The 15189-nt window shown below is 43.5% G+C and overlaps 1 protein-coding gene across 3 annotated transcripts in view; it reads left to right on the forward strand.

Moving 5' to 3' along the window:
- The window catches only part of Grid1 (glutamate ionotropic receptor delta type subunit 1), a 760241-nt gene that overhangs the window by 704516 nt on the left and 40536 nt on the right, over positions 1–15189 (forward strand). For all 3 annotated transcript variants that reach the window (XM_085687861.2, XM_085687860.2, XM_048421321.3), the window contains exon 13: positions 6116–6311. In XM_085687861.2, coding sequence (XP_085543987.2) covers positions 6116–6311 — 196 coding nt within the window. The remainder of the gene's footprint in view (positions 1–6115; positions 6312–15189) is intronic.

Here is a 15189-nt window from a genome sequence, read left to right on the forward strand (position 1 = left end):
TGTTGTCATGCAAAGTGGTGTTTACAGATTCTGTATTATTGATTTTTTCCCATGTTGGAAACACTTTTATCTCTTTGTTAGTGAAAATGTATCTGGAAGTAGTAAGATTGCTTTTATAGGGAAGGTGTGGGGAGGAAGCAAGGTGAGAGGCATCTGGGGAGACTATTCTTGGCTGAGACAAAAGGCACATTAAACAACTCCAAAGAGGCTGATGGGCAAACGGAAGGATCTGCTCGCAGAACTCGGACCGCTTGATATGCTCACCGTGTCAGCTATGCTGTCCAATGGGGAAGCCCCCCAGGACAGCAGTTCAGGGTGGGAGATGCAGAAAACAAGCACCAAGGAGAGCTTTAGTAGAGCCATTGAGCGGAACACATGGGCTCACATGTAAACTTGAAGAAGAGAGTAGACTGTGCCGTGGGAGAATTTCCAAAGGAAGGAGACAAGCAGAGGTGCTGGAAGTCCCACGATGTACGTGCTTGCACTGTGGCATTTTAGCAGTTGACTAAACCCCAAGGGGGCCCAGGACTGATGCCATTTCTCCCAAGAAATTCTTTGCCCTGGTTTTGTGGTTTTCTAGGTGGCCTTTTGAAGTAGAAACCATTTTGTTCACAAAGCAAGTTAGAGTTTTGGTGTCTCCATGCTGCATTTGTATTCAGACATCCCCTAGACGTCCCATTAGGTATCCCGGATACCTGGACTAGGCACTACTGATATGGTGGTGATAGGAAAGATTGCTCATTAGTAGGGAGAAAGAAATAAATTGGGGTATGGACTGATTTTCCTTGGGACAGGTGCAGAGCAAGGCTTTGATCATGTGATCCTAAAAGCCGACGTTTGCTTCCCACGGTGTGACCAGCCTAGTTACTATTTTGTATTGGGTAAATACATTGAGTATAACCTCAGAGGCTCCAAAATTTGTCACTGATGCGTTGAGAAAAGAAATTTTCAGCACTTTTCCTTCGATTAACTTGATTGAGAACTAGCCGGAGTTTGAATTCTCCGCTTTTCTCCCTGTGACTTTCATTGGTCCGTAGTTTGTAGTGATTTGCTAGTTTGTAGTCTGTGTCTGATCTATGAATTATGTCTGTCCTGATTGCCTGTGTGACTAACAAAAGGCTTTGCTTTGCATTTATTGAACAGCACAGCCAGCATTGTGTTGGGAAGGAATGAAGAATGCATTACAGAAAAGTTTAACCGAGTTTTATGGGAGATTAAGTAACTGACCCCACTGACCCTAACTGACTCAGCTAACAAACAGTACTGCAAATGTACTGTCATCGAGCAATGTCTCTAAGCTGCTTCCAATGCTTACATGTGGGTCTTTGTTGTACAAGGTTACTCTTGACCTGTTGGCTGTTTTCTGAAAAGGCTTACCCCCTACCGACTGCTCTGAATCAGCGGCATGGAAGAGTCCATAATTTGAGATTAAAACTCAGCATTAGCTTAGGCTCTGTCATCTGATTACATGACAAATCTTAGGCAAGTTACATTGTTGCATTGTTCTCTTAAGGACAGGATAAAAAATAGGTGTGTGTGCTGCAGGATGTCTAGCTAAGTCTTAAGTGACCTTGAGGTATATCATTACCTCCACTGTGAGGTCCAGCAGAAGGTCCAGTCTTTTAGAACATAAAATGTAACAACATACCACCTTTAACTCTGCCATGTGGGCACAATGGTTCAAACACTGGGGGCTACTTGTGGGCAGTCTAACAGAAGAGTAGACACAAACTAAACATGTACGTATGAACACGCACATACATCTGTGCTGGATGTATGCCTGTGATTGTTCATATTCATCATCCCTGAGAAACAGGGATGACCTATGGAAACTAAGACCTTGTTGCTTTGGTCTATGTTTCTATAGCTTAATTCATTAGAGTCACTTGAAGAACTGTGAAATCACAGCTGCCTAGCAGCAGCCCCAGAGTTTCTGACAGGTTAGATCTGGGATGAGGATCAAGAATTCCCGTTTCTCAAAATGCCAAGGGGGCTGCCGAGACTGCAGCCTCAAAGACCCCATGGATAGCTGATAGGGTGCATCAGATGGCTGGGATTTTCTGAGAGAGGACTGCATCCAGAGCCGCCAGCTTGCCAAAGCTCCCTGCTAGCTGGTTAGAATGGCTCTGCGGGGCGCATCGCAGGTGAACTGCGTTCTCTCACCTGTCAGGACCCACAGAGGTAACTTCTCTTCCTAGAGTGTCCTACTCATTGGTTCTTGCTTGACTGCCTCCACCCAGGCTGCACAATTCAATTCAATGCTTCTTTAGGGAACCCTTTCTGAATGTCTGGCTCGCAATTTAGTGGCCCCTCGCCACTTAGTTGTTAAGGATGCCCCATTTGTACCGTTTTCCACTCCCATTTACTGTTTGGCCAGTGCTGTTTTGTTTGTTGTTTGTTTGTTTATTTTTCTCCAGCTGCTCTTGTATGTCCTGTTGTAAACCTCTGGGAGGTTCTCACTATTCATCTCCTGCTTTAGTTGTCACTGTGCATGACCTGTTAGGCATCTAGCAACTGTTTGGGGCAATAGCTGGTGTAGCGACTTTATCACACACAGTGCGTGGTACACATGGGATTGACAGGAATCTGACCTGTGATGAGTGTGCGTGCCCTCCATCTGTCTTACATCGTAAGAGTCTGGACACTTGTAGTCACTTCTTGCCGGAAAGAGTGGCTTCAGAAAAGGTTAATTGTATGGGCTGCAAGTGCAGCTCTCTCCTGGCGAAAGTTCTTCACTCTTTTTTTTGGATGGGTGTCCTATCTGCCCTGAACATCTGCCTTTTGCTGATTGCCAATGCTGGCTTGGCAGTCACATTGACTGGCTGTCCTTGCTCTCCATTATCCTTCTCCGAATGCCCTTTCCCAAACTCTGCACTCTGACAAGAGGAAGACTGCCCAGGGAGGCAATAGCTTTGTTGTATCTTTAGGTGGGCCCACCTCTGCTAGCCATTTTAGGTTTAGACACTCAGGAATGTGATGGTTGACTGTGTTGTGTCAGTCAGGGAAGTGAACTTGCAATTCTTTGTCGATTGAGTGTGCATCTGGGATTGGAGAGATCTCTGCTTTCCAGCTTGTGGTTGGTTGTGGGAGGGGAAAGATAGGCTGCTAGTCAGAAGGTAAAGCTTCCCAGGAGGAAGGGGATGCTCGAGGAAGGGGAAACAATAATCTACGCTGGATCAGAAAGGGAGAGAGAGCCATTAACATTCAGGATGCCTACTTGCTGTCCCTGATGGTCCCTGAGCCTCTGTCCAGGAGCACCATCATAAATAAATACACAGGATGGAGGACATCTCAATTTCAAATGTGGGGATAATGCAGGAGATCAGAGCTCCCTGGAAGTTAGGCATTCATTCCGTACTTGTAGAAACTGCAGTAATTAGAGCAGTTCAGTATTTAGACTCAACTGTGTAATTCATCCTGATGTTTCCCATTCATCAAAGCCTGTGTTTGTTTGTATTACCATGAGAAAAATTTTAAAAAATGTAGGAGGAAGACGATTTCCCCTCCTTTTATTATAGGCAAATTATGGCAGAGTTACAACCCTTGGGGCCCTTCAAGCAAAGGAACATCTTGCTTCAATTAGATATAAATAATGAACAATAATTAGAACGATTTCTTCATCAAATTTGTTATTTCATGTCTCCTTTCATCTGCGGTGTATTGAGATGAATCCTGAGCTCTGTTTCTAGCCCACATAGCAGGACCAGGGGAATGCTGGAGTGTGGCACCACAGCTGAAGGGAGCGCCTGTACCATGCTGGCCCTTGTGTGCTTGCTGTGCAGGCTGCTGTCAGCCCTGGGCCCAGGGCCATGGGGTAGTGATGGAACTGCTTCATCTCCAGGCCTCCAAAGTCTTTTCTCTGGTGGGACTCATACATAGAATACTAACTCAGAGTCATGACCTCCAGCTCTTGGGCACTGACCCCATCAGGTACCACACTTTGACCTGAGCATAAGTCCTCCTTAATTCTCAGTTAGAACCCACTGCTGCAGGCTCAACCTCTAGCCCTCATCTTAAGGTTTGGAAACTGAGGCACAAAGATATCCGTGAACTTGTCCAGGCCCACCCTATAAGTGATGGTAGGGCCTGGAAACAAGACAAGCAGCTAATCTTCAAGCTGTGGAGACAGCATAGGGAGACCTGGGCTGAGGATGACTTTACAGCTAGATTTGTCGAAGTACATAGGTACATGACTGAGATAAAAGGGTTCCCGGCAAAGGGAGAGCCATAGACTGATAGCTTAGAGGAAAGTTGGTGGCCTCTCTTCTTTTCAGGTTGGTGATGATGCTAAGTAGGGGCAGGGAAAACCACTGGACATGAACCGAAGGCAGAAATTGTACAGATCAGCCTGGCAAGATTGGTTGGTGTGTTGGTTAGTGTTTTGTCAAATTGACACAAGTTTGGAAGATTTGGGAAGACGGCCACTCAACTACGAAAATGCCCCTGTCAGATTGTTTGAAGGAAAGGCAGTGGGGGATTTTCTCGATTAATGATTGATGTGGAAGGGTTCCGTCTACTAGGGCTGGTTCCATCCCAGGGCAGGTGGTCCTGAGTTGTACAAGGTAGTAAGCAGCATGTCTCCATGGTCTCTGCTTTAGTTTCTGTCTTCAGGTTCCTGATCTGACTTCTCTCCTTGTTAGATTTTAAGCTGTAAGATGATATAAATGTATTCCTTTCCAGCCTCCTTTTGGTCATGTTGTGTATTGCATCTGTAGAAATGCAAAATAAGGCAGTTGGGTTGACTCTTCCTGGTGAAAGACTTGGTAAAAGGTACAGGTAATGGTATGTGTTGATAGAGGAGATACTGAGAATTTCAGACGAGAAATAGATAAAAGGTGATCTGGTCAGGCCCTGGAGAGAAAGCCTGAATTTTCATTGGGACTTTTAAAACTTTGTCAATTGGCCTGGTATATGGCATTCTAAGTGTCATGATAGGCACAACTTTTCAAATAGCAAACAAGAGTACCGTACTAATTCATCCTTCCTGCCTACAAAGGATTCCTGACTTAGCAGAGGCTCAACTAAAGTCTCTTTGATTATCTAATGATGTGAAAATAACAAGCACTAAAAACTGTATTTTAAATATTGAGTTTGGATCTCTTCCCAGGCTAGTGATACGTGGAAAGATTCTCTCTTGTGGGACTGGGTGGCAGCAGTGACTGGATCTTCAAGTCAGCCAGGTGATCCTGTGGATTTAGATTGGTCCTCCACAGTGTGCTGCATTGCCAGATTTATATATGGGTGCACGAGCACACACACGTACACATATTAAATAAGTAGTGGATATATCATACTTTATTTATGGTATTCCATGTATGATAACATGGGTGATGTAGACACAGTAGAGTTAGGCAGGTGTATAAAGCACATTTTCAGCTTAGTGGCATTTTCAGTTCAAGATGGCTTTGCTACCATACAAAGCAGAAAGTTGGGAAGTATATGCATTTCTCTTTTCAGAAAGAAACCCTTTTTCTCTGAGCCCTGTTTAGTTGTCTGTTTCCAGGCTGCTGAAGAGACGTCCTGAGACACTCTGGCCTTCTAATCCGTGTCTTGCTAGAACCACTCAGATTGGTTACTAGGTACTCAGCATCATTAATTGGCTGGAACTCCAGCATATCTGCAAGTTTGGGAGGGGACATCTATTAATTGATTCAGTATCCTAATGTGTGTTTGTGCCAGAGTAACCCAAAGTCTTGGGACTAGCTGTCTACATCATCCATCCTGCCTGCTCAGCTTTTTGATGCGCAGGGCAGAAACACCAGTAGTTTGTGTGTTGTGCTGCCCCGACTCTGTTACACTGTGATTTCCTGCCTTTATGTATATTTCTGTAGCTAGACTCATAGCTTGCTGATGGCAGGAATCATTTCTCACTTACTGTTTCATCCTTTGATCTCAATACAATACCTGGTTTTATATGCTCAGTCATCTTACTGAGGAAACGTAGCTGTGACATGTGGAAGCTGGGCTCCAGGCTGAGGCATTTGGTTGCTGGGTGTGAGGAATGTGGTTAATGGGTCGGTGTAGGACTTAGAACTCAGGAGGAGCTCACAGGCCGTTTTATCCTTACAATGTATAGTATGCAGCAAGTACCAATGTGTCACTCTCTGACTTTCAGGACATTTCAGGACCTGTCCAAGCAACTGGAGATGTCTTATGGCACTGTGCGGGATTCTGCTGTATACGAGTACTTCAGAGCCAAGGGTACCAATCCCCTGGAGCAGGATAGCACTTTTGCTGAGCTCTGGCGGACCATAAGCAAGAATGGAGGTGCCGACAACTGTGTATCCAGTCCTTCAGAAGGCATCAGAAAGGTAGGCACAACTGGGATCCGGGTACAAGAACTGGGAGAGAGGCCATGAACTGTATCATGCTTTAGACCAGAGATATCTTCCCAGAGGCATCTGCTTGTAGGTAATCCATCCTCTTATTGCTCAAGTTGATGCCCACTCTTAGCTGTAGAAGGAGAAGAGCTGTGCAGTAGATGCTGTCTAGGTTTCTTCGGGAAGGTTGGTCAGGGGAGGGCAGAGAGATTAAAACAGAGCCTCAGACCTCTCTCCACATTTGCTGTTCATCTTGTGGCACCATGAACCTGCTCCTTATAGCTGAAAGCACTTGGTGAAAACAGAGCTCCAAGTGAGCAATGAGAACCTTCCGGACAGCTGTACCCATGTCACGTGGCCCGAGATGCTAGCACAGGGAAGGCCACATGGGGCAGAGATGATTGGAGAACATCTTTGGGCTGTACTATGGAGAAGGGGTGTTTTGCAAATGATAGGAAGGACAGTGGTTCTGGGATGGAGCCTGTACTGAAGAGGGAAGAGGTCAGAGCCAGAGTAGAAGGTCAGAGAAATCCTATTGTCTTCTGGTTTGCCTTTCTGTTGTTATAAATACCATGGCCAAATCCTGCTTTGGAATTGAAGGGCTGTTATTGTTGTTTTTCATCTCAGGATTCCAGGTTACAGTCTGTCTTTGGGGGATGTCAGGCAGGAAGCAGAAGGCAGGAACTAAAGCAGAAACTACAGAAATGTTGTTTATTGATTCATTGTCCCTGGCATGCTCAGCCAGTTTTCTTATGTAGCCCAGACCCAACTGCCCAGGGATGGCACCATCCACAGTGAGCTGGGCCCTCCTTGCCAATCAAGAAACTATCCTCACAGTTGATGCCACAGGACAATCTATTGGAGGCAATTCCTTAATGGAGGTTCTCTTTCCCCAGGTATCACTAGGTTATGTCAAGCTAATAATAAAATCTAAGCAGGACAGTTACTGTCCTGAGTAGCTTGTCAGACATTGTTCCTTTATTTAGCCAGGTTCCTACAGTGACTTATACCAAGAGTTGCTCTATTATCCAATGAAGTTCAGAGACACAGAGTCTCACTGCGGTTACACTCAGACTCCTTGTCTTCTTGGGATCCAGACTAAGGATTGAAATTCGTTGCCGTGTGCTAGTCTGTGACTTTTAAAGATTGATGGAAGAAAAGTGGTGTGATAAATGCAGGTGTCTTGTGACTGCTGCTGTTGCTGTTGGCATCCTTCTGTCCAGAAATCCTAGCGTGGGGCAGCCACTGTCCCTAAGGTCACTTATAATCTGTGAGTGGCCCCAGGACAGTACTACAGTCTTGCTTCCCAGTGGCCGGCCTCACTATTACCTTCTCTCTCTCCCCTCCCTACCTGAAGAATTCTGCTACCACCCCAACACACACACACACACACACACACACACACACACACACACATACACACACACCCAAACAAATAATTTAATCATCCTCTCCTTGGATTCAGAAACCTTCTGGCCACGCTGTACTGTGCCAAAGATGTGAACTGAACTTGGGCAAATTTCTGTGGCCACCTAATCACATTGCTATACTCTTTGTGAGATTAACACCACACCCTCAACCCTTTCAGCCCCATCCCAGGGGAAGCCTAGGACATCCAAAAGGAGAGATCTCAGCTCTGTGTGGGAAACTTAGTATGTCCTGGCAGAATGTGTTTTTTGTTTCATGACCTCAATGTGTGGTGGATCCTAACTGGAAATACGTTCTTACACATCTATTTGCAGGGACTTAAGATTCTATAACATATGTGGTAGATTTTTTAAGTCTTTATATTTAACCAGAATAATAAAATGTTATGTAACTGTGGCGTAATCATGCTTACAAGATTAGCCCTTCCTAATTCCAACTGCACTATACTAGATGCTCCAGCCTTGTGCTCCTCAGTTCTCTTATATCTGTGACATCCAGTTTGTGGTGGCAGGTGACTTCATTTGGAGATAACGACTACAAAGTTGACTAACTGCCTTTTTGTGAGTGTGAGGACTTAAGTGAGGAGCTTGGAGTTCCTTTTCTTGGCCTCTGTATCTCAGAAAGAGTCAGTTCTCACAGACAATCTTACAAAGACGCAGTGCAATAGCACTCCATTTAGTACTTCTTAGAAAGAAAAGGTAACTGATTATCAGGAGACATTTTAAGGATGGAATAGTTGACAGCACTTGTGGTCACATAGTATGAGTATCAAGAAAGAATATATGATGGACATCTACAAACCAAAACAGAAAGTTCAATCAATTTAGTGGAAACTAGGCAAAAGTCTTACACAGGCGTTTCCCAGAGAGGCAACACATATGGCCAGTAATCACAGGGAGAGATGCTTAAAGTCGTTAGTGCTTTATGAAATGCAAATTAAGATCATAAAGATGTATTAGCCTGGTGCAGAATGAGAGGTGGTAGAGAAGATGCAGTGTAACAGGTGCTTAATTGTTGGTGGGGTTGTACTCAATACAGCCCCTTTGGAAAAGGGTTTGCCATTCTGTTATAGAATGAGATGCCATGTATTCCGTGGCCCAGCAACTCCACTTCTGTGTATCGACCAAAAATTAATGTCCCCACAAACTCCTGGAGACAGGAAAGGCCATGGTAACATTGGCCCAAACCCTGGAAACAATCCAAAGGACCCATAACATGAAAAACATCTGCAATAAAAAGGATGAACTACAGTTGCCTTGAAAGGTGTAGATGAATCTTCACGGTGTAATAGTGAACAAAAATGCATTAAAGGCAATTTCATCTGGGTCAACTAATAGAAAATAACATACCATCACCCCATTTTAAAAAATGTATAAAGCACTCTAAGATGCACATCCAAAGTAATGATAAAATACAAGAGTAACCATGGTGATTCTGCCGATGGGAGACATGGGGAGCAGGAAGGAGAACAGTTACTTACTGTTGGAATAAGTCAGAGTCACCATTAGCTGTTGGATAAGCAGTGGTTTTATTTTTTTATATTTTCATGTCACATAATGTTAAGTTAAATGACTCAGTTATCAAAAAGAATCATGAACAGATATCCTAAAGCAAGGCATATGATTAATATCATTCTATGCATCTATCTGCTCATCCAGATAAATCCATACAAAATCAAGCCAAGTCTGGCTTCAGATGTGCCCGTCCTTTCCTGTTTAGTCTGCATGCCTGCTTCGGTGTCAGACAACCAACACATACCATTAACACCCTCTAGGAGGTGACTGATCTGGAGATGGGTCATTGGGGAGATGCCTCTCCCCAGTCTTAGTCAGCCCTTGTCCATTGTTCTTGCTCTTGAGAAAGCAGTATAAAAAACAAACAGTTAAAGATGCAAATAAAGAGTCCTTATCCAAGCTCATTGTTTCAAGATACAGGACATCATTCTTTTGGGATCTTTAATATACTTATGACATCATCTTATAAACCCTAATCTGGTTTCAGGGTCACACCCCCCCTTGCATTTGAATCTCCAAGCAGGGAGTTGTCTGCCAGTACTGAATAAATAAATGTTCAGGCTTTTATAGTCAGGGTCATAAAAGTGAGTTTATAGTATTACCAGAAAATGAAGAATGTTACTTTTTTTTTAATTGGAAAAGAGCTCCAATTCCCTACCAGATCTTTCCCCTTCACTGGTTCGTGTGCAAGGTCTGGAACAAAAAACTTCCTCTCTGAACCATGGTGCTATCCCTTCCTGCGTGAAGATGTGTTTGGTAACCTTACGGGTTGTTAGGCTACAGCAGACCAGACTACCTCTGGTTATGTTCTAAGTGAAGACCATGTGCCTAATGTCATAAGTATAACTCCGTAGGGAGAATTGACAAGTCGGAAGACATGGGCTGCAGCCCAACCTTCCCTAGAAGAGCAGCCTCTCCAAATGCCAGTCAGAACCTGCTTCCTACTGTGCCCTGCAGACTGCCCTGTAAGATTAAGATATTAAAAGATGCCTACCTGCAGATAGCTCTGCAGAGGTTAACTAAGAGATGCCTACCAAGGGACTTTTTCTGGAGCCACCATTAGTCACAGAAGGACAATCACACTTCTAATTTCCAGTTGTTCTTTGGTGACTCTGGCGCCATTTACAGACAGTGTGCAAAAGTGGAGCCATATCTAATTGCTACTAAAGTCAAGGACCTTAGTATCTGGGCAAAGCTGGAGAAGTGCTGTTATTTTTTATTTGGAAGTACTGCAGCTTTTAATGACCTGAAACCAGCTTGCCTAGGATATTGCTTAGAAAGAAGCAATCCCTTTTCTACAGTAGCAGAGCTGGAAGAGTTATGTCCTGGTTGCCCTGCAACTGAGTTCTACTGCCTCGTGCCCAACACTGCTCAGGCAAGGAAGAACACAGACTGTCCTGGGCTGCAAGTAAGACAGCAAGGAACAATTCGGAAAGAGAAGGAATATTTTTGTTTGTGAAGAGACTACAATGCTTATATTTTGCAAAACTGCCAGTCATCTCAATAAAATTGCACTCTTCCTGAATGAGTCATTTGTTTGCTGTCTGCAGGAGCAGTGGCGGGTGAATTGAGCCCACAGTTCCTGCTCTCTGCTAGCAGGTTATAAGCCCTAGGTTTCTCTGATGGAAGAGCAGGGAAAACGTGGCCAGGTTGATTTTTTGGCTTATGACTTCATAGTCTTCTCCTGGAAGGTAATCCTTCTGGTCCTGAAGGATGCGTAGCAGAGAGAAGGGGTGAGGCTGCCCTTCACTCTTCTCAACCATACATACTTAGCAGACCAAAGGAAGACTAAGTGGTCGCCATTATCTGCACATGCAGGGTAATTTTGTTGAAATTCTTTCTTAGGTTGTGTTTTGAAATTAGTTTACTAATTAGTTATTTCCTTGAGTTTTCCCCACACATCCTTAGTTTTGGTTCATCCATTTCCCATGCCCTCCTCTCCCCTATCTCACTGTACCGTCCATGCTTAATCCTTTTGCACGCATTATTCTTCCCTCTTTTTTCTTTTCACATGTATTCTACTATCATCTAACTTATTTTTTCTTTGATTTGGGATGCATGATAGTAGACTTCTGTGTGGCTTTTCATATCTCCCTCCTTTGAATTATGCCTATTTTTTACCTCCTGTATTCCCCCATAGTCACCCCCTCTTCCCGGCATAAAAGCCATTCTGCACCCAGCTTTCCACCTCACAGATAATTTGCCCATAGCCCCACCACCACCACCACCAAGGATCAGGAAAGACAACAGAAGAATTCTCACAAAGACTGGAGGATTAGGGCGAGGTGCTGGGAAGTGTGTTCTAGACAGGAGCAGACTACTGCAATCCTCACAAGAGCTATCAAGCTGGTGACAATTCCAGTGTAGGTGGACAAATGGTGTCCAGAAGAAAGCCCTCACTAAGAAACTATTGGCAATGCATAGTTTCTGGGGGAAGGAGGATCACTATTTATTGAGGATGTAGCCTCTAGTAGATTTCCCATGCTCCAGGGAATGCCATGGGTGTACAAGCAGCTTTAACCTTGTGGGTCGTAAGAAAAGAAGAAACATGAAGTTGGGAGGGAGACATGCTATGGAGAATATTGGGAGCTGGAAGAAGGAAATGTGGATAGATTATGATCATATTTCATTATACACTTATATGAAATTCTCAAAACTAAAGAAAAAACTTAAGCCATAAAGACTCATCAAAAATTGGCAAATCTATGCCATATGGCTATAATCCAAATATATTTTTTGTAAATAAAATGTTACTAGAAGATGTCTCCACCCATTCATTTGCATTCCATTTCTGCCTTATATCCTGCTAATTGAGCAAAGTTGGTAGAGACCATATGGCTTTTAAAGCCTAAAATAATTATCTATTAGTTTACCAAAGAAATTCATGACTGTTGTCTTATAGCAGAGCTGTGTATCATTCAGTTGCTCATAGGCACTGCTAGTTGCTCATCATCTATATTCTGCATGATCTGGAAGTTTATGGGGGCCTAGAAAGTGCTGTAATCTAGCCATACACCATTGTATAGCTCATAAGTTCCTCAAGTGGCTCCTCATCTAGTGCTCCACCACCTAGGAGCTCATAGGTACCTCCAGCAATTCATCCTCTGTGCACTACCCAGCAACTCATATCTTAACCCTTGTCTAAATTCGGGTTTCTGTTGCTATAATGACAAAAATTAACCTGGGAAGGAAAGGGTTTATTTGGCTTTCTTTCTTACACTTCTACATTGTAGTCCATCACTGAAGAAAACCAGGACCAGGAACTCAAACAAGGCATGAAACTGGAGGCAGGAACTGATGCAGAGGCCATGGAGTGGTTCTGTTTACTGGCTTGCTCCTCATGGCTTACTCAGCCTGCTTTCTTCTAGAACCCAAGACCACCAGCCCAGGGATGGTACTACTTTAATAGGCTGGGCCCTCCCTCATCAATCACTAGTTAAGAAAATGCCTTATAGGCTTGCATACAGTCCCATCTATGGAAGCATTTTCTTAATTGGGGTTCCCTCCTATCAGATGATTTTAACTTGTGTCCAGTTGACATAAAACTATCCAGCACAACCCTATACCATATAGTAGTTCACAAACCCTTTGACTAGTTCATAATTTAGTTTTACACCATTGTGCTGTTTACAGCCACATCTCATAGTTCCTCATCTAACTCTGCACCATTCAGGGTCTCCTAGGTACCTCTAATGGCTCTGCCTTTGTCTTTGTACCTTCTAGTAATGTGTTCACTGTGTGCTTTTTTTATTTTTTGTTGTTGTTCTTTCTGGCCCATCTCAGGTGACATAAGAACTTCTCCCTCACTATACTATAACCAAATTTTGTGCTAGCCTGGTATAATCTCACCTTGGCATCCCTTGCACATTCTCTGAGTACCAGGCATGGTGCCAAATGACTTACACACACTGTTGTTTACATCCTAAAAAGACAGTAATTGACTTTCACTGTCTCCAAAATGTAAAAATGGGACTTTAACCTAAGAAAGGGTGACTGCCCAACGTTACACAAACAAGAGCGGAGCAGTCACTTAGCCAATGTTGCCTGTTTGCACAGACTAGCCCTGCGATTTCATTCCCTTAGTGTGTTTGCACTCCACATACAGGGCTTTTCTTTCCTTTCCACATGCATGCAACACTAGCAAATTACATGCCTCGCTTCCATTTGCAATCTGATTCATCCTTCCGTGTGTCATAGCAAAGGTTATTTAGATGTGTGGTCTTATTTTTTTGACTCTTAACCTATTAAAAATTATCAATCAGAGTGATTCTGAGATGCAGAATTGAACTCCCAAGTGTTTCAAATTTATATGATAATAACTATGTCTCATGAAGCTAGACTTTAATGTTGCTGGCAGGAATATATTTTTTTCTTTAGTCCAATCAGCTCCAGCAAGTGACATCCAACATAACCCAGTGTCTGTGCAGTACCATGCTGATCTGGATTGCCAAACGACTAATCCTTTCCATAAATCAGATCTAATATTTAATAACATTGTCATATGGAATATAGTGTTGATAGTTTAAATGTCAATCTTTACAGCTCATTGAGCTCTTTGAATAAATAAATGAGTAGCTTGTCTCGGACCTTGTGGCTAGAGATAGTAATTTTTCAGGGAGGGAAGGAGTTTTTGCAGCGACAGTCTTCACAGAAAGTGTTTCTTTCCCTCTTGGTGCATATCACTGAGGTCACGGAGTAAGACAAGAAATACAAGGAGAACACTACACACACATCTTACTCATTTCTCCGCCTATCTAAGGCTTCTCAGTGCCTTACTGAAGTGGTGCCTGCCCTCTTCCTTTCCGCTCTGTGATGAGGGTTGCTCTCACTCTGTGCGCTCCTTGCTGGGTGTTGGGGATCAGTTCTATGAGGGGATGGGGAGATGTTCCCCAGAAGCACAGCAGCATTCCACTGGAAGACTGGAAACTTGAGAACTCCATAGCACCCACCTGTGGCAGGACTAGGTAATAGAGATGGCTGTGTATGTGGCAGCATCCTGGTTTTGTGCCATAATGGAATTTCCTACTGAGAAGAGAGGGATGCTTCCCGCAAAGGGCACTTCTTGTACTTTTTGGAATGCTTGATTAAAAGACCAGGATAGTTCAGCATAGATAATAAGAAGCGGGCTGGCAAGATACAGGCAGTAGAAAGCAATAACTACTGATATCTAACTGCATGCTTTAGGACCTAAATTATGTCCTCCATTTGCTTCCAAGCCAGTCTGGTACAGGTTTTTGAGCATCCTTCCTTGTAAGCTACTCACATTGGATGATCAGTTTTTCATTTCTATACCTTTTGTGTCTGCTTTGCAGCACTTTTTCCATATTACAGGTTGAATGGTCTCTTTACTCATTCATTTATTCCCTTATTCACTCATTATAGAGATACAGTGTGAGTGGGTTTTGCCTAGGAGTTCTACATGTGAGTATAAACTGCATGTAATTTAATCTGTGGCTCTGAGCAATTGAATTCACCTTGTCGAATCATTGGTGAGACTTCCGGAATGTCTGCCCAGCTGCGATATGGATTTGCCAATGTGTGCAGCTGGAAGAAACCAGTGAGGATTGTAGCCCAAGGCACTCAGTAGATGTCAGGACCTTGCCTTAGCATCTGCCATAGGAGGATGAAATTTCGGAAGAGAAAATTAAGCAAAGACAAGCACCCCTCAGGCTTTCATGAGGAACGACTGGCATACATAGAATAAGATGCACATATATGTTGTTTACCTCAGGAGTTTAGGCAAATTATACATTTCCATCACCTTCAAATGTTCTCTAGTCATGTTCTCCACACAGAATTTGCAGATATGCAGGATTACATTTACCTTTCTGTGGTTCCTATAAATGGATTCGAAATATAAATACTCTTACTCACCTTGTGTCACCCAACAAAGTTTCTATAAGACTGGCCTATGGCACTGTGATGAT

This window comes from Myodes glareolus, chromosome 5 (assembly GCF_982192425.1).
Source record: "Myodes glareolus chromosome 5, mMyoGla1.1, whole genome shotgun sequence".
Taxonomy (NCBI): domain Eukaryota; kingdom Metazoa; phylum Chordata; class Mammalia; order Rodentia; family Cricetidae; genus Myodes; species Myodes glareolus.